This window comes from Zea mays, chromosome 2, assembly GCF_902167145.1.
Source record: "Zea mays cultivar B73 chromosome 2, Zm-B73-REFERENCE-NAM-5.0, whole genome shotgun sequence".
NCBI lineage: Eukaryota > Viridiplantae > Streptophyta > Magnoliopsida > Poales > Poaceae > Zea > Zea mays.
The window spans coordinates 208,301,858-208,322,053 of record NC_050097.1 but is presented as its reverse complement, the minus strand read 5'-3'; the positions used below and the strand labels follow the sequence as shown (position 1 = coordinate 208,322,053).

The window sequence follows — 20,196 nt, the reverse complement described above, 5'->3', positions numbered from 1 at the left end:
TCCACAAGTGCTCCACACTTCCACGCAAGATTCGCATTAAAATTCAAATAAAATCCATATTTATTTCAAGAAATATATAATAAACATCGTTAAAGCAAATCAGTGCTGGATTAGATTGCTACGGCAAATTACATCACATGTCCAACAAAAATATCTGCAACTGTACGACATTCCATGATCTGGCGTCCCGACCCGTCGCGTAAAAAACTTTGCAATAATTAGTATAATGAACAGAGTTAAATCAAACCAGCGTCGGATTGGATTGCAACGGCAAATCGCATCACATGTCCAACAAAAAATATCTGGAGCTGTACTACGTTCCATGATCACCATTCATCATCATCAGCTAGCTGCTTTGATTCCGACCGCTGTTTCCTATCCTTTTTCATTCCCACCCGCCCATCCCTTCAAAATTCGCTGCGTGTCCCTCTCTCTCCCTGCGCTCGTGCTCCGCCCAGGCCCCTTTCCTCCACCGCGGGCGCAAACCCTAACCCTACAGCCGCTCGCCCCGCGGCGCCTGCCAATGGCGCGCCCCGTGTGAGTGTGTGTGAGAGGCAGAGACCTAGAGGCCGCTACCCGGGGAGGAGAGGGAGGGAGAGGGAGAGGCTGATAGATGTATAAGCAGGGGGGAGCGGGGGTAGGGGCTGGTCTGGACCGGAAACGGATCAGCGACGCGCTAGACAAGCACCTTGAGAAGGCGGTCGCATCGCCGTCCACATCGAGGGGGTCAGCGGGCGGCGGCGGTGTGCGCGACCACCACCGCCTCGTCGTGCCGTCCTCCGTGTCGTCCATCCCCAAGGGCCGCTGCTCCGAAGGTGACGTCATGCGTTATTCTCCCCCTTTCAGTTTCAGGTGACCGCGCCATGGTCGCGTGGCGTGCCGCGAATCCGTGCCTATTTTGGTGTGATCATGAGTCATGAGGCTGTGGCAGTTGTGTTACTTTTCGGTGCAGTAGGATGCACGTGCGGAAGGAGATTGGTTTGGCGATTGGGGCTGCGAAGTGTTGATGCACCTGCACAGCACATGGTTGTTGATACTCAATTTTGGGTGGCCTTTGCTGAGATTTTTGTCCTTAACATGCGGGAATGGAACTTGTAGCTTGCTGACACTGTATTGATCCGGAATGAGATTCAAGCGCGTTTGCGTGCTTTTCGAGGGCTCTTTACTGGTGGCCGTGATAAGTCTCAGTCTCAGAGGCTTGGTTTGTATCAGCCCAGATGTTTTTCTGTTTACGATGCTGTGTTTGTTTAGAGTGATACTGATGTAATGGAAATAAGGAACTGTGTGTAATACTAGAATATGCTTTCGAAGTTGACATATGGTGTCATGTGATGTAGAATATTCTACCTCATTCCTGTTATTACAACACAGATCTTGTCAGTTACAAAAGTACTGCTCGCAGTTTGCTGTTGCCTTTTTCTTCCTGTTAACAATTTGAGTTTATGATAGAGTTTATGATAGATTCTGTATAAAGTTCGATTTGCATCGTAATCCTTAAGCATGCGTGCATTGACATTTTCATCCTTCATATTCCAGGGGAGTCTGATTCTGATAGTGAAGCATCAGATGTTAGTGGCTCTGATGGAGAAGACACCTCGTGGATTTCATGGTATTGCAACTTAAGAGGGAATGAGTTCTTCTGTGAAGTCGATGATGACTACATTCAAGACGACTTCAACCTTTGTGGCCTCAGCAGCCAAGTTCCTTATTATGATTATGCTCTTGATCTCATTTTAGATATTGAATCATCTCATGGTAAGTGTTCTACATTATTACTTATGCACATTGAACCTCATGATGGATGGATGTGGGTCATGCATACGCTGTTGCTATAATTGAGAATTGTAAAAGTTTTGTTGGTAGGATTCAGAGACCCATACTGGGCTTCTGCATTTCCTGTTCCTAACATATATCACGCTTCGTCTTGAAAAGGTGAAAGAATAGCTGTATATTTGGATCTGACTCTACAACTGTTCTTGTCATGTCCAATCAGATGTCTTAATCTGGACAGTGGGCATACAAGATGTTGCAGAATGCCATGTACCCAACTCATTATTAATCTACTTTTTGGACATGCATCTTGAGAGCACTATTTTTTGTCCTACATGAAATGTGTTACACCCAGCTCCATTCAGTCCATCATTGGGCTGACAGTAGTGGTTTGATCGCACATGTTCAGTTCTAGAGTTGTAGTCATCTTTTCTAGCCTTTAGATGTTTTGATCCAGTGAAGTCTTAGATACTATTCCATGTTTTACAACTAACAAATCAATATATTTTGTCAATGTGTCTTGAAAGCACTAGCCTTTCTATCCTGTGTAGAATATTTTACACCCAGCTCAGTTTGCTTCATTGTTAGGCTTGCAGTAGTGGGTTGATCCCACATGATTAGTTCTAGATTTATAGTCTTACTAGGGTTCCATGTCGATCTTAGGAAACCATCAATAGCAACTGGTTCAACCTTTTTAAGTGTATCTGTTTGCAACAAATAGTGTTATATTATGCAATAGTGAGGTCAGATACTGCTCCTGACCCACGGATAATCATATCCGTAGCATGAGGTGCATGGTTGCATTTTTTCTGCATTTCAATTTCATTTTGCTTTTGTGAATTGTGAAAACTGTTACTACTTTAGGGTATTGATGATGTTGATTATGCACACCAAGTTTAGAACTATAGACAAAACACTAGTACCTCCATCCACAAGTATAATGGATTCTAGTGGACAAAGGTAGTACTTATCTATTATTTCGAATAGAATTTTCGAAGTCCAATGTTTCTGTTTATTTTTTTCATTGCAACTGTGGTGCTAGGTGTCACACTGTCACGTGATATCTGAATTTGGTCGGCTCTAGCAGTTTGGTTTAAATATGTTAGTTATTTTTAATACTTTTTTTCTGTATGTAAGGTTTGTTTGGATAAGTAGGCAGAACAATTAGGAATCCACATGACCAGATCGATAGGTGGAGTTGGATTTAAATACAGTAGTCATTTCGAGCAAATTTTTTTTGTATGTAAAGTATGTTTGGATGTTGGTGGGGAAATTAACAATCCACGTGACTGAACCATGACATAAGATAGATCTTTTACTATTATTGTTAGGTTGCTTCTCTAGCCTACACCAAATTGCTTGTGATGAAAAACTTTTGTTGTTGTATCCTTTGGTTACATATCCCTTTGAGCGATGTTCTGTTATGTAATTGTGTAGGTGATATGTTCACTGAGGAACAAAATGAGCTCGTAGAATCAGCTGCAGAGATGCTTTATGGGCTGATCCATGCACGATACATTCTGACCAGTAAAGGGCTGGCTGCAATGGTACATGTTCTGCTCTAACTGGTGTATTCACACTTAGATGTAGTTTTATATATTAAGGTTGCTTTCTTGTACAGCTGGAGAAGTATAGGAACTATGACTTCGGGCGGTGCCCGCGTGTTTACTGCTGTGGTCAACCATGCCTGCCGGTTGGACAATCAGATATTCATCGATCTAGTACCGTGAAAATATACTGCCCCAAGTGTGAAGACATCTACTACCCACGGTCCAAGTACCAAGGCAGTATCCTAACCATACTCTTATTATACTATCTTTATGCGTGCGTTTCAAACTTTGATCTCTTCGTGAGAACTCAAACGTATGGTATTTTTGTACCAAGTCTGACACAGCTACCAATGTTCTCATGTCTTAGCACCCATTTACCTACAGCTCTTTGTTGGTTGATACAGAAAACTATTAAACATGAAAACAGTCCACTGCGCCCACCAATCACCATGTTTTTTCAACTCCCATAGATATAATATTGTTTAGTGCCTGAGATGCACTAGCTCTTTTCTGTGTTACTGTGGTTCCTTAGTTGTAGAATGTTTGTCATTTTGTTATATGCTGCTATTTTCTTAACCTTGTTTAGACATCGATGGCGCATATTTTGGGACAACGTTCCCTCACCTGTTCCTGATGACATACGAGCACCTCAAGCTACAGAAGCCCTTGCAGCGCTATGTTCCTCGTGTCTTTGGCTTCAAGCTCCACAAGCCATGAGCCTCATGTATTTGGCTTTTAAGCTCTACAGGATGTGGCTCACTGGGGGAAAACCCAGAGTTTTGCGAGATCAAGGTCCTTGAAGACTACATATAAGAGCGCCATTGGCTACATATAAAAGCGCTATTGACAGATCAGTGGATTGATAAAACTCCACCATGCAGCGGAGCGCTTTTACCTTACCTGGCTGGCACCTACCAACATTTGAATGTAGCTCTAAGGATAACGATGTTGTTGTAACCTAACTGTAATTGTTTTTTTGATTAGTAAACCAGGACCCCGTACGATGTAGAGTATGGGCATTATTTATGGCTTATGCAAAAAAAATCGTTATGCTGTCCCAGGCTCCCAGCAACCCTTTACCTGTTTTTTTAGATCCTTTACCTGCTTGGTTCTCGTAAGATGGCCTTTGAATTTGATAACAAAATTCTATATTGAATTGTGATATGTGAAGGGCGCACCATCTTCATTGCCTGCGCTCTCATTTTGATGCTAGCCAAGAAACTCGTTTAGATGTGGGCTAAGGCTGACTCGAGTACCTTAAGAGCATCTAAATCCATTATAGATATCTAAGGCTGACTCGAGTGCCTTAAAAGATCTCAAGGAACTTTTTATTTTTGGCTCTTTATTTACTATCTATTTACCATTTCATAAAGATTACAATCTATATATGGCATCTCATTCTAACAGGCTATCTATCTAGTTTAGCTAATTAGGGTGGCTAGACAAGTTTGACTGGCGAGAGAGCTAATTTGAAGAGTCAAATAGTTTGGCGGTTAGGTGGTTAATCTGCTGGAGAGTTATTTTGCTATTGAGTAGTCAAAATTTAGTTTGACAAATTATTTGGCTAGTCTCTTGAAGATGCTCAGCTTGTTCGTTTGAATTTAATTTGTACCGACTTCTACAGCTTCTATAATGTTTTTGTCTCTATAGATTACAGTTGCAATAGTTCAAACAACCGGCTTTAATACGAAGCGAACAACATTGACATTAAATCATTTTCGATATCCATTTTAGATGGAACGTGGAAGAATATCTAAATATAAATGGCTATTTCCTCAAACCTAGTTGAATACTTGTTTCTAGGTATCTGATTGAACACTGCAACATTTATCTTGTTTCTTTGCCAATTGTGTATTTGGGTTCCCATTTCTACATATCGTTGTTGGAGTTAATATTAGGCGGAGCCATGTTTTTAGAGCTGCTATACCAAATAAATGCACTATCATTATATTTACACATTCAATAGTATTCCTATTTCATGGTAGATTTCATGAAATTGTTTTCTCTATTTTAAAGCAAAAGTTTCGTACGTCACGTATGAAACGTGTAAGTCTATTTTTCTTTCTCGCTTGTCACCTATAATGAACCATTACACCATAGATAGGTCGTTACACTATAGATGTGCCGTAAGAAACCACCTAAACTTAATACGATAGAAAGCCACACACAGTGCAACACTTCTATATAGTACTACCTCACTAACTGAATAAGGACGGGCGACGGAATAAGCTACAAAAAAGGTCGGTCTCTTTTTCAACTCATATCTTTCTCGGGTCTTTTTGTAAAGATTAAGTGTAATATTTATTTATCAATTTAATATCCGATGGGGACCATATGTTCATTTTAATATTAAATTTATTTTTTATATGTATCAAATATGATTATGCCGTCGCAATACAATGCTAGTAGTATTATAGATGTCAATGCCTTTTCTAATAAATTTAACTTCTCAAGATACATTGTTTTTAATATGGATTTAGATATAATCTGTATCTAAGTATATAAGAATAGCAATCATGTCAAGTACCAACCATAAAAGATTAACCGTAGTCGTGAGTCGACTTAGGTATGTACAAACCCGAGCCCCTGAAATGGTTTTTTAAATACAAGACATCTAAGAGACTGTATAATACAACCCTAAGTCTTTAGATAATAAATACAGTCAAACATAATATATATAAATAGTCGTGACTCTTTTTCACTTACCTACCTAGAGACCCGTCAAAAATTCCCTCATTTAATTAAGTTATACATTCCATTATTTCACATAGCTCCGTGAACAGATCCCATGAGTCTCCTAGCCCATAGTCTCATAGACCGGTAGTAGTATGTACCCATAGAAAAATAAGAAAAATATAAACAACAGGAAGGCTCACCTCTCATTTGGTTCAGAGTAGAGATGATAATGGGTACCCGTGATCCGATACCCGATAAATATTTACTTCATTAGGGTATATATGTGGGCTGAATATTCTACCCATGGATTTATTATTAGCAAAAATTTTCACCCAATGGGTAAACAGTTATTAGAACTGTTGGGGGCCTTCGTCCTCCGAAGGTCCTTAAAAACGTGGTTTAACAATATTTTCCAAGTGTGATATATGAACAACTAACTTCGGACTCAGGCAAAAAGCATGTACGATGTAAAAAGCATGAAAAAAAGCCGAAGTTATCATCCGGGAAGCTTCGGCACAATAACACGCCTCAAGACGAAGGGTGTCACCGACTTAAAGATGAAAAGACCAATTGGCCCATGATAATCTATGTCATGATTGTAACCGGTTGTAAAGGACACGAATGTAAATCCACACAGGCTGCGCCCTGTGCCTATAAATAGATGAACAGTACCCATGTACTCTTCACGCTGACTTGTACTTGCTTTTGCGTCACACTTGTACTTTTTGCCTTCTATCAAGCCGAAGGTACATTTGTAATTTAATATTGTCTCTGTCTTTTTAAAATAATATAATAATAATGAATTAACAATGTTATGTTATTGCTTGTCTTGCCTCTTATATTTCATATGCTTCTTCTTTTATTAACATATATCGCATTTGATGAAGGTATGTCCTTCATAACCTTCATCTGAAGATCATTATATCCTAATGGAAATAATGCTTCGAAGGACGAAGGACATTAACATTTAACATTTTGTGTTGCCTTGTTCTTAACTCATAGCATTTGAGAACAAGTCCCCAACAAGAACGTTTCACCTTCACCCATACCCGTTAACATGTGGGTATAAAATACCCAATATAAACTTAGCCCAAACATGAATTTAGACTTTAGTCATCCATCTTTTTTTACTATTTAACAACCTTTTAGACCATAATGTCATAGAAGGCTTAACGACAATTTAATGACCATGTAATGGAACATATAATGTGTTATGTAGTACTATCATAGTGTTACTACTTTATCCAATTATTTATGGTGTGTTGAATAGATGGTTAAATGTTGCTAGAAATTTTGTGATGGTATCTAGATGGATATACTTGACATTTGTATAATATAATATTTTGATAGATGTTTAATTTTTGTGACCCATACCCACATGAGTATGTGTATGAGGATAATAAATCTATACCCACCAATATATATGGATGACCCAATGTGGGTATTTTTATGTCGTGAGTATAGATATGAGATAGTAATACCATATGAGTATTTACCCATTGTCATCTCTAGTTCAGAGTCTCAGACGGAGCCTTTCTAAAGGCAACCTCGCGCCATCCGTTCACTATCTGTCTATGGAAAACGAAGTTTTGCAAAGAGTTTTCAGCTATTACAAACTACCATATCATGGTCTAAAAATTACTAATATTTATAGTACTAAAAAGTGACATTAGATACGTCATACATGTTTCTAGAAAATATCTACTTGATACCATTATTATTGAACTAATCTCCACAGATATATCAAACTTAAAAATAGTTACTCTGACCAGATTTAAAAGTGCACCAATTTTAGGCTGACTTCAATGAGCCAGCCAAAGCGGTAGCCAAAGCCAATATGGCTATCCTAGTGCCACTGTAGCCTAATAGCAAAGCCATTGAGGCCAGACAAAAAGGATAAAGAAAGAGGAAAGATAAACTAGCTGTCAAAAATCACCAGTCATATGCTTTAGGGCGAGCACATGAGGATACAATGCATTTTAACTGTTTGATGCACTCTACGGATGGCTCGGCAGCTAAAGTCAAGGCGCTAGCTAAAGTGGCAAATGGCTGGCGGATTTGGCTGTTCTCTATTGGTATTTTTCAAAATCTGAAAATTCTGACAACCAAAACAACTGATGCAGTAACCCGAGCAGTACTTTATATTTCTCTTAAAAATAGACATAATAACATTTAACAATTAACATAACCTACGGACAAACATCAATTTCATCTGATCCATGGCCCAAACTCAACGGGGGCAGAAAGCAGCTCCAGGTCTTGAGCTCAGAGTTAAAATGTTTACCAGTACAAAAAGAAATCCATGCAGGATTCAGGAAACAAGAAACATATGTCCATGTTTTAGATGGAGTATAATTTATTTAGGATCATTCCCTCCATCCCATGCCCATGAGTTTGCAAACTTAAACTCACTCTAAAACTGTAGATGAAAAAGACAAGACAATTTAAAATGCCACCAATTAACCGGTCAATGCAGCATTGAGGGCACTGTGAACATCGACTCCGATCTGGGCCTCAGCCTTCTCCAGGTCAGTAGAGGCCGAACCAAGCTTGGCAGTGAATTCAGCGAGACCCTTCTGAACCAATGCTGGGTCGATCTGATCCACAGGGATAGCCTCAACAGCCACAATATCAGCAATGGAGTTTGCATGGACGAAAGCAAACCCACTGCTCACAAAGTACTTGCTCACATCGTTTCCTTCATGTACTGAGAGAACACCAGGCTTGAGCTCTGCAATTGTGGCAACATGGCCTGGCAAAACACCCATCTGACCAGTTGTAGCTGGTACAATTACCATGTCAACCTGAAAAACAAAATCACATCAACACAAAGCCACAGAGGGTGAAAATAGTTGCCAGGGAAAACTGCCACATAAACATATCATAACTACCAAGAAAGCAATAACACCAGAACTAATCCCTTGTCAGACAGATAATGATAGCAAAACATGACGAAAGAGAACATATCCTGAAACTATAAACAGTATACATCACAATGTGAAGGGTTACATTTCATACAGAGGCTTGCATGACAAGCAAATAAAGCAGCACTGCCAGTGCAAAATGGTCTTGACGCAAAAACATGATAAGAAGATTCAGTTCAAACAAAAGCAGGAGTTATACTCAGATCACCCTTCTGCTCAACAGTACCATACATCATTATAAGTATTAAGAGATGATGGCATACCATGGTAAATATGAGGATAGATGAAAGGGCAAGGCTATATTCACTAATAAGAAACTAGGTTGCAGAAAATAAGGTACTACTTGTTCTGTTCACAACAAGAACAAGCTTCACGAGCAAAAAAAAAAAGAACCAAAAAGAAGTCAAATGTTTGTGTTTTTAGGGCCTGATTAACTAGGAACAGTGTTATTAAAACAACGTTTAAACGTCAAAACTCTAATTAGAGGTTGAAACCACGTTTTAGCGTTTTGGCTTCTAAACTGTAAAACACAGTGTTTTAAGCATTTTAGACCATTAGCTACTTTTGGGCCCAGTCTATTAGTTACTTTCGAGGTTCAATCCAGCTCATGGATGAAGTTTTGGTAAGCCACTAGCCTCTCTATTTTGGTATTTAACTTCATATTATTGTCTGAAATTATAATGTATTGGTATTTTTCCTATGTTGTTTAAAACTACGTTTAAACAAGGTTCAAGAAAGCGCTAAGCGCTGAGCGCGCTAGGGTGGTGAAAAAGCTTAAGCGCAATTAATCGTGCTTAAGCGTGCTTAAGCGTTTTTGTTAAAAAGAGAAAAAAAGACATGATATTGGGCCACCCTGCAGCAGCCCTTAACCCCCTCCTCCTCTCTCTCACCAATCTGCTGCCTGCAGCCATCGTCGCTCCGTCCACTCTCTCTCTCTACCTCTCTCTTGAAGTCTCTCATCTTCTCTCTCGTCGATCCGTCGATTTGCTGCCTGCTGGATTGACGCCGGAGGTGTTCCTCATCTTCTCTCCCTCATCTTCTCCCTTAAACATGCCGGATGGGCACGATTAAGCAGGGCCAGCGCTTAATTGCCCGCTTAGTAGGTAAGCGATGCGTTGACCCTCTGCTCAGCGCTTAACCGCGCCTAATCGCACGCCTAATCGCGCTTTCTTGAACCTTGCGTTTAAACAAAGTCCAAACGTTTAAAAGTCAAAATTTCACCCATGAGCGTTCCAACGTTTTATCGTTTTAATAACCTTGACTAGGAATTTCATGGCATGGAACTAAAAAATGTGGTTTTCGGTGACCTGGATAACCTAAACCAAAGATATGGCATTAACGACAACACACCGTCAAAGTATAACCCTTGTTAAGGCTACAGCAGCACCACATGACACAGGTACATGATAAGAATATGTCTAAGTTTTGGTCCTATCTCTGTACCAATATAAAAAAGTACAGAACACATATTAGGATTTCAGTTGATGAAGCATGCTAGATAGAAATAAAAATTTGATTATACAAACATTAGAGAACACTTAAAGGAACCTGAAATGTGGATCTACACAATCTTCAATTCCATAAAACATAAAAGCAAAGTGCATAAAAGGATGCTCTGAAAGTACACGAACTCATGTGCATCCACTAAATTCCAAATAACTGCAAGCATTATCAGCAGCAATCACTTGTAATAAGAGAACTTAAATTCTGACACTTGTATACACATATTAGTTAAATGACTGAAGCCAACCAACATCATTTATCAAGGTTCCACCACAGTCCACATTGGCCCATCCAAGAGAGTCAGTTCAAACTGACCATGGGCCATGGCAACGGAAGACCAACAGAAATAACAAAACACCTGACTAATTATCCAACATCCTCTAGCAATTAGAAACAATGTAGGATCACGCAAACCTTGATTGCATCACACCTCTTCCATCCTCAACAAAACAAAAACGCAAACTAACGGCACTAGTTGCACCACCTTACATCGAATCCACTATCGCTATCGAAAACACGGACTCCGGATGGAGCTCACATCATCCCGTGAGAAGCAGATAACGTCAGAGACTCAGAGGCATGCCTCAAAAAAAATCCTATAGGGCCAACCCGACCCCCAGATCGTGAAGACCACAAACCCTAGCTACGACCAAACACACAGATCTGGGACCAGAAATGGCAAAGGGGCGGGGGCGGCGGATGGGTATACCTCCTTGTTGGCGATCTCGGACTTGTAGGGGAGGACGAAGTTGACGGTGAGCTTGGTAGGGATGGTAGCTGGCGTGGGCGGGCGCGGCTGCATGAGGGAGAGGGGCGTCGCTGGGGGCTCGATGTTGGGGGCGACCTTTTTCCAGGCCTCGACGAACGTGGAGTCCTCGACGGCCTCCGCGGGCACCTCCGCCGTGGCGAGCGCCCGGCGCGCGGTGGGCGGAGCGACGGCGCGGGAAACGAGGCGGCGGGCGGCGTGGCGCAGCATTTTCCCTCCTCTCTCTCTCTCTCTCACTCACTTGTTTTCCCTCCCCTCGCCTCGCCTCGTTGCTCTTCGCGGATCTTGACGGATGCGGCCGTGCGGACTGCGGAGTACTGGGGAACTCGGTTGGGGTTCCGACGACTAGAGTTGGGGTAACAGGTACACATATCTAAATGGATTCGCCCGGCAGTAGGTCTGTGACCCGGCACGAGTACGGTCTAGCAGGACTAAAAGCGTGTCCGGGCCAGATCGGCCCAATAGCTGTGCCGGATTTAGGCCAACTGTCTGGCCTGTGGTGCATCCACGGGTCTAACCTAGTTAAAGAGTGGATATAGTAACGGCTTGTTTGATAGACTAGTTTTGTAACTGTTAGTTTATTTTTAGCTATAATACTGATGATTCTATTATTATATAAAAGCTGGGTTGAGTTGCGGTTGGTCTGAGCTGGATTGAGTTGGATTGGAGCCGAATGAATCTATATTTAGTTTGGGCTTTTCGTTTAGGGCAATGGGGTCTACGCTATTACTTCAATATCCAACTATATATTTTTTTTCTTCCTTATACAGTTTGTGTTATTTTTCCTATTTTTTCAAAATGAAGCATCGTTTTCCTATATTCTGTTAGCAATACTTAACTATGTTTAAGTCTTAGTAAAAACATAAATTTATATTTGTTAGCAGAGTCGACGGGCATAAAAATGAAGTAATCAACCACAATTACAGATCACGACATATAGATTTACATAGAAAATCCTTCACTGCGAAGGGAAAAACCACAGATACCAGTCAGACGAAACCTTCACTGTAATTTGGAGTCTTTACAGAACGTCGTACTTAGACGACGGCTTACAAGATGGTTATGATGATGGCGCAACAGAAACCCTAATTAGGGTCGGCTCAAACCTCTGGCGACGGGCCTCCACTTCGCTCACCAACTCGACCCCTTATCCAGAATTTGGATCACAAACTCAACAATCTTACCTCGAGACAAATTCCATCTTGTAGCCAAAATTTGTAAGCAACTTTCTAAATAATAGAAGGAACAAAATGTCGTGCCAACATAGCCGCTAGGGCTAAGCAATTATACCAACTAAGTTCGAGCAAAGCTCAAACTTAGCACCCAGTAACAGATTTAGTCATCGCTGGATTGAAGTGTGTACTAATCTTGCATACCCTCAAATTACCTTTTGCAACTATTTCCCATATATAATGATAATATCAATGTGCTTTATCCTCTCATGAAACATCTAATCCTTTGTAAGGCAAATAGCACTCTAACTGTCACAGAACAATGTAATGCAATATGTATCTCCATAAAACTCAGCATATAGACCTTTCAACCAAACGACCTATTTGCTAGCATCACAAGCTGCAATATACTCAACCTCTGTAGTAGACAAAACAACTGTCGGAATTAGGCAAACCCTCCAGCTAATTACACATCCACCAACCGTGAATACATAATCTATTAATGATCTTCTCTTATACAAAACTGCTCCATAATCTGAATCAACATATCCAACAAGTCCCTCTTTGACTTGCCAAACTACAAACAAGCATTAGACGTACCATATAAGTACTTGAAAATCCACTTAACAACTTTCCAATGCATTCTATCAGGATTAGCCATGTATCTGCTAACCAAACTCATGGCACATGACAAATCAGGATGTGATCAAACCATAACATACACTAAGGAACCAACTGATAGTCGCCTAGAGGGGGGGGTGAATAGGGCGAAACTGAAATTTACACAATTAATCACAACTACAAGCCGGGTTACCGTTAGAAATAATAATGAGTCCGAGAGAGAGGGAGCAAAACAAATCGCAAGCAAATGAAGAGTGTGACACGTGGATTTGTTTTACCGAGGTTCGGTTCTCGCAAACTTACTCCCCGTTGAGGAGGCCACAAAGGCCGGGTCTCTTTCAACCCTTACCCTCTCTCAAACGGTTCCTCCGACCGAGTGAGCTTCTCTTCTCAAATCAAAACCGGGAACAAAACTTCCCCGCAAGGGCCACCACACAATTGGTGCCTCTTGCTTTGATTACAATGGAGTTTTGATCACAAGAACAAGTGAGAAAGAAAATAAGCAATCCAAGCGCAAGAGCTCAAAAGAACACGGCAAATCTCTCTCGCTAATCACTAAAGCCTTGTGTGGAATTGGAGAGGATTTGATCTCTTTGGTGTGTCTAGAATTGAATGCCTAGCTCTTGTAAGTGGTTGAGAAGTGGAAAACTTGGATGCTATGAATGGTGGCCCCAACCACCAAACTAGCCGTTTGGTGGGGCTGACTGTTGAATGGTGTACACCGGACATGTCCGGTGCGCCAGCCACGTCACCAAAGCCGTTGGGATTCGACCGTTGGAGCTCTGACTTCTGGGCCCGCCTGGAAGTCCGGTGGCGCACCGGACATGTACTGTAGAGTGTCCGGTGCGCCAGCATGGGCGTGCCTGACGCCTGCGCGCTCTGGCACGCATTAATTGCTGTTGCAGGCGACCGTTGGCGCGAAGTAGCCGTTGCCCCGCAGTTGCACTGGACAGTCCGGTGTATTATAGTGGAGCAGCCGCTACGGATTCCCGAGGCTGCCAAGTTCCAGAGTCGCGTCCTCTTGGAGCACCGGACACTGTCCGGTGTACACCGGACAGTCCGGTGAATTATAGCGCGCCGACTCTGAGAATTCCCGAGGCTGAGGAGTTCAGCGCGAGGTCCCCTGGTGCACCGGACACTGTCCGGTGCGCCACCGGACAGTCCGGTGCGCCAGACCAGGGAGCCTTTCGGGATGCCTTTAGCTCTCTATTTTGAACCCAACATTGGTCTTTTTAATTGGCTTGTTGTGTACCTTTGACACCTGTATAACTTATACACTAGAGCAAACTAGTTAGTCCAATTATTTGTGTTGGGCAATTCAACCACCAAAATAATTTAGGAACTAGGTGTAAGCCTAATTCCCTTTCAATCTCCCCCTTTTTGGTGATTGATGCCAACACAAACCAAAGCAAATATAGAAGTGCATAATTGAACTAGTTTGCATAATGTAAGTGCAAAGGTTGCTTGGAATTGAGCCAATATAAATACTTACAAGATATGCATGGATTGTTTCTTTATTTTTTAACATTTTGGACCACGCTTGCACCACATGTTTTGTTTTTGCAAATTCTTTTGTAAATCCTTTCCAAAGTTCTTTTGCAAATAGTCAAAGGTAAATAAATAAGATTTTACGAAGCAATTTCAAGATTTGAAATTTTTTCCCCCTGTTTCAAATGTTTTTCCTTTGACTAAACAAAACTCCCCCTAAATGAGATCCTCCTCTTAGTGTTCAAGAGGGTTTTGATATATCATTTTTGAAATACTACTTTCTCCCTCTTTTGAACATAATAAGATACCAATTTGAAAATACTCTTTGAAAAACTAAATTTTTGAAATTGGTGGCGGTGCGGTCCTTTTGCTTTGGGATCATACTTTCTCCCCCTTTGACATGAATCGCCAAAAACGGAATCATTAGAGCCCTTTTATTACTCTCTCCCCCTTTGGTCATAAATAAATGAGTGAAGATTATACCAAAGATGGAGTCCTTTTGCTTTGTGCTCATGTTTTCTCCCCCAAGAATGGAGAGTTGCTTGGAGTGACGGCGAAGGATGAGTTACGGAGTGGAAGCCTTTGTCTTCGCCGAAGACTCCAATTCCCTTTCAATATTCCTATGACTTGGTTTGAAATTCACTTGAAAACACATTAGTCATAGCACATGAAAGAGACATGATCAAAGGTATATAAAAGAGCTATGTGTGCAATTTTAGCAAAAGAAATTGCGCGAATCAAGAATATTGAGCTCATGCCTAAGTTTGTTAAAAGTTTGTTCATCAAGAGGCTTGGTAAAGATATCGGCTAATTGATCTTTAGTGTTAATGTAAGAAATCTCGATATCTCCCTTTTGTTGGTGATCCCTAAGAAAATGATACCGAATGACTATGTGTTTAGTGCGGCTATGCTCGACGGGATTATCCGCCATCTTGATTGCACTCTCATTATCACATAGCAAAGGGACTTTGGTTAATTTGTAACCGTAGTCCCGCAGGGTTTGCCTCATCCAAAGCAATTGCGCGCAACAGTGGCCTGCGGCAATGTACTCGGCTTCGGCGGTGGAAAGAGCGACCAAATTTTGCTTCTTTGAAGCCCAAGACATCAAGGATCTTCCCAAGAACTGGCAAGTCCCCGATGTGCTCTTTCTATTGATTTTACACCCCGCCCAATCGGCATCTGAATAACCAATCAAATCAAATGTGGATCCCTTAGGATACCAAAGCCCAAACTTAGGAGTGTAAGCCAAATATCTCAAGATTCGTTTTACGGCCGTAAGGTGAGCTTTCTTAGGGTCGGCTTGGAATCTTGCACACATGCATACGGAAAGCATAATATCCGGTCGAGATGCACATAAATAGAGTAAAGAACTTATCATCGACCGGTATACCTTTTGATCCACGGACTTACCTCTCGTGTCGAGGTCGAGATGCCCATTAGTTCCCATGGGTGTCTTGATGGGCTTGGCATCCTTCATACCAAACTTGTTTAGAATGTCTTGAGTATACTTCGTTTGGCTAATGAAGGTGCCCTCTTGGAGTTGCTTCACTTGAAATCCCAAGAAGTACTTCAACTCCCCCATCATAGACATCTCGAACTTTTGTGTCATGATCCTACTAAATTCTTCACATGTAGACTTGTTAGTAGACCCAAATATGATATCATCAACATAAATTTGGCATACGAATAAGTCATTTTCAAGAGTTTTAGTAAATAAAGTAGAATCGGCCTTTCCGACTTTGAATTCATTAGTGATAAGAAAATCCCTAAGGCATTCATACCATGCTCTTGGGGCTTGCTTGAGCCCATAAAGCGCCTTAGAGAGTTTATAAACATGGTTAGGGTACTCACTATCTTCAAAGCCGGGAGGTTGCTCAACATAGACTTCTTCCTTGATTGGTCCATTGAGGAAGGCACTTTTCACGTCCATTTGATAAAGCTTAAAGCCATGGTAAGTAGCATAGGCTAATAATATACAAATTGACTCAAGCCTAGCTACGGGTGCATAGGTTTCACCGAAATCCAAACCTTCGACTTGGGAGTATCCCTTGGCCACAAGTCGAGCTTTGTTCCTTGTCACCACACCATGCTCATCTTGCTTGTTGTGGAAGACCCATTTGGTTCCTACAACATTTTGATTAGGACATGGAACTAAATGCCATACCTCATTTCTAGTGAAGTTGTTGAGCTCCTCTTGCATCGCCACCACCCAATCCGAATCTTGGAGTGCTTCCTCTACCCTGTGTGGCTCAATAGAGGAAACAAAAGAGTAATGCTCACAAAAATGTGCAACATGAGATCTAGTAGTTACCCCCCTTATGAATGTCGCCGAGGATGGTGTCGACGGGGTGATCTCGTTGGATTGCTTGGTGGACTCTTGGGTGTGGCTGCCTTTGTTCTTCATCCTCCTTGTCTTGATCATTTGCATCTCCCCCTTGATCATTGCCATCATCTTGAGGTAGCTCATTTGCTTGATCTTCTACTTCATCAATTTGAGCTTCATCCTCATTTTGAGTTGGTGGAGATGCTTGCGTGGAGGAGGACGGTTGATCTTGTGCATTTGGAGGCTCTTCGGATTCCTTAGGACACACATCCCCAAGGGACATGTTCCTTAGCGCGATGCATGGAGCCTCTTCATTTCCTATCTCATCAAGATCAACTTGCTCTACTTGAGAGCCGTTAGTCTCATCAAACACAACGTCACAAGAAACTTCAACTTGTCCTGTGGACTTGTTAAAGACTCTATATGCCCTTGTGTTTGAATCATATCCTAGTAAAAAGCCTTCTACAGTCTTAGGAGCAAATTTGGATTTTCTACCTCTTTTAACAAGAATAAAGCATTTGCTACCAAAGACTCTAAAATATGAAATGTTGGGCTTTTTACCGGTTAGGAGTTCATAGGATGTCTTCTTGAGGATTCGGTGTAGATATAACCGGTTGATGGCGTAGCAAGCGGTGTTGACCGCCTCGGCCCAAAACCGATCCGAAGTCTTGTACTCATCAAGCATGGTTCTTGCCATGTCCAATAGAGTTCTATTCTTCCTCTCCACTACACCATTTTGTTGTGGGGTGTAGGGAGAAGAGAACTCATGCTTGATGCCCTCCTCCTCAAGGAAGCCTTCAATTTGTGAGTTCTTGAACTCCGTCCCGTTGTCGCTTCTAATTTTCTTGATCCTTAAGCCGAACTCGTTTTGAGCTCGTCTCGAGAATCCCTTTAAGGTTTCTTGGGTTTGAGATTTTTCCTGCAAAAAGAACACCCAAGTGAAGCGAGAATAATCATCCACTATTACAAGACAATACTTACTCCCGCCGATGCTTATGTAAGCAATCGGGCCGAATAGATCCATGTGGAGTAGCTCAAGCGGCCTGTCGGTTGTCATGATGTTCTTGTGTGGATGATGGGCTCCAACTTGCTTTCCTGCTTGGCATGCGCTACAAATCCTGTCTTTCTCAAGATGAACATTTGTTAGTCCTAAAATGTGTTCTCCCTTTAGAAGTTTGTGAAGATTCTTCATCCCAACATGGGCTAGTCGGCGGTGCCAGAGCCAACCCATGTTAGTCTTAGCAATTAAGCATGTGTCGAGTTCAGCTCTATCAAAATCTACCAAGTATAGCTGACCCTCTAGCACACCCTTAAATGCTATTGAATCATCACTTCTTCTAAAGACAGTGACACCTACATCAGTAAAGAGACAGTTGTAGCCCATTTTGCATAATTGAGATACAGAAAGCAAATTGTAATCTAATGAATCAACAAGAAAAACATTGGAAATGGAATGGTCAGGGGATATAGCTATTTTACCCAAACCTTTGACCAAACCTTGATTTCCATCCCCGAATGTGATAGCTCGTTGGGGATCTTGGTTTTTCTCATAGGAAGAGAACATCTTTTTCTCCCCTGTCATGTGGTTTGTGCACCCACTGTCGATGATCCAGCTTGAGCCCCCGGATGCATAAACCTACAAAACAAGTTTAGTTCTTGATTTTAGGTACCCAAACGGTTTTGGGTCCTTTGGCATTAGAAACAAGAACTTTGGGTACCCAAACACAAGTTTTGGAGCCCTTGTGTTTGCCCCCAACAAACTTGGCAACTACCTTGCCGGATTTGTTAGTTAGAATATAAGATGCATCAAAAGTTTTAAATGAAAAGTTATGTTCATTTGATGTACTAGGAGTTTTCTTCTTAGGCAACTTAGCACGGGTTGGTTGCCTAGAGCTAGATGTCTCACCCTTATACATGAAAGCATGTTTAGGGCCAGAGTGAGACTTCCTATAATGAATTCTCCTAATTTTGTCCTCGGGATAACCGGCAGGGTATAAAATCTAACCCTCGTTATCCTGAGGCATGGGAGTCTTGCCCTTAACAAAGTTGGACAATTTCTTAGGAGGGGCACTAAGTTTGACATTGCCTCCCTGTTGGAAGCCAATGCCATCCTTGATGCCAGGGCGTCTCCCACTATAGAGCATACTTCTAGCAAATTTAAATTTTTCATCTTCTAAGTTATGCTCGGCAATTTTAGCATCTAATTTTGCTATATGATCATTTTGTTGTTTAATTAAAATCATGTGATCATGTATAGCATCAATGTTAACATCTATACATCTAGTACAAATGGTAGTATGTTCTAAGGTAGATGTAGAGGGTTTGCAAGAATTAAGTTCAACAATCTTAGCACGCAATATATCATTCTTATCTCTAAGATCGGAAATTGTAATATTGCAAACATCAAAATCTTTAGCCTTAGCAATCAATTTTTCATTTTCCTTCCTAAGGCTAACAAGAGATATGTTTAATTCTTCAATCTTAGCAAGTAAATCATCATTATCATTTCTAAGATTGGGAATTGAAACATTACAAGCAATAGAATCAACCCTAGCTAATAAATTAGCATTCTCATTTCTAAGGTTGTCTATAGTCTCATGGCAAGTGCTTAACTCACTAGATAATTTTTCACATTTCTCAACTTCTAGAGCATAAGCATTTTTAACTTTAACATGCCTTTTGTTTTCCTTGATTAGGAAGTCCTCTTGGGAGTCCAAGAGATCATCCTTCCCATGGATGGCACTAATTAATTCATTTAATTTCTCTTTTTGTTGCATGTTTAAGTTGGCAAAAAGAGTACGCAAATTATCTTCCTCATCACTAACATTATCATCACTAGAGGACTCATATCTAGTGGAGGATTTAGATTTAACCTTCTTCTTTTTGCCGTCCTTTGCCATGAGGCACTTGTGGCCGACGTTGGGGAAGAGGAGTCCCTTGGTGACGGCGATGTTGGCGGCGTCCTCGTCGTCTGAGGAGTCGGTGGAGCTCTCGTCGGAGTCCCTCTCGCGGCATACGTGGGCATCACCGCCCCTCTTCTTGTGGTACCTCTTCTTTTCTCTCCTCTTGCCCTTCTTGTCATCGCCCCTGTCACTGTCACTAGAAATAGGACATTTAGCTATAAAGTGACCGGGCTTACCACACTTGTAGCAAACTTTCTTGGAGCGGGGCTTGTAATCCTTCCCCCTCCTTTGCTTGAGGATTTGTCGAAAGCTTTTGATGACAAGCGCCATCTCCTCGTTGTCGAGCTTTGAGGCGTCGATTGGTTGTCTACTCGATGTAGACTCCTCCTTCTTCTCCTCCGTCGCCTTAAATGCGACCGGTTGTGCCGCGGATGTGGAGGGATCATCTAGCTCGTTGATCTTCTTCGAGCCCTTGATCATATACTCAAAACTCACAAAAT

General features: G+C 41.5%; 2 protein-coding genes across 3 annotated transcripts; one reads left to right on the top strand and one right to left on the bottom strand.

Moving 5' to 3' along the window:
- The first annotated feature begins 320 nt into the window (after positions 1–320).
- On the top strand, positions 321–4,476 carry LOC100283448 (casein kinase II subunit beta-4). Of its 2 annotated transcripts, none has more exons than XM_020547761.2 (5): positions 321–815; positions 1,537–1,755; positions 3,208–3,317; positions 3,392–3,554; positions 3,907–4,476. In XM_020547761.2, exons 1-5 carry the CDS (start codon positions 614–616, stop codon positions 4,035–4,037), a joined length of 825 nt encoding a protein of 274 aa, XP_020403350.1. In that variant the 5' UTR covers positions 321–613; the 3' UTR covers positions 4,038–4,476.
- Positions 4,477–8,232: 3,756 nt separating this feature from the next.
- Positions 8,233–11,521, bottom strand: LOC100281167 (ATP synthase delta chain). Its single transcript, NM_001154086.2, is given in 2 exon segments — positions 8,233–8,800; positions 11,133–11,521. Coding segments are annotated over 2 exon segments (612 nt in total). The 5' UTR covers positions 11,400–11,521; the 3' UTR covers positions 8,233–8,455.
- Positions 11,522–20,196: the final 8,675 nt, after the last annotated feature.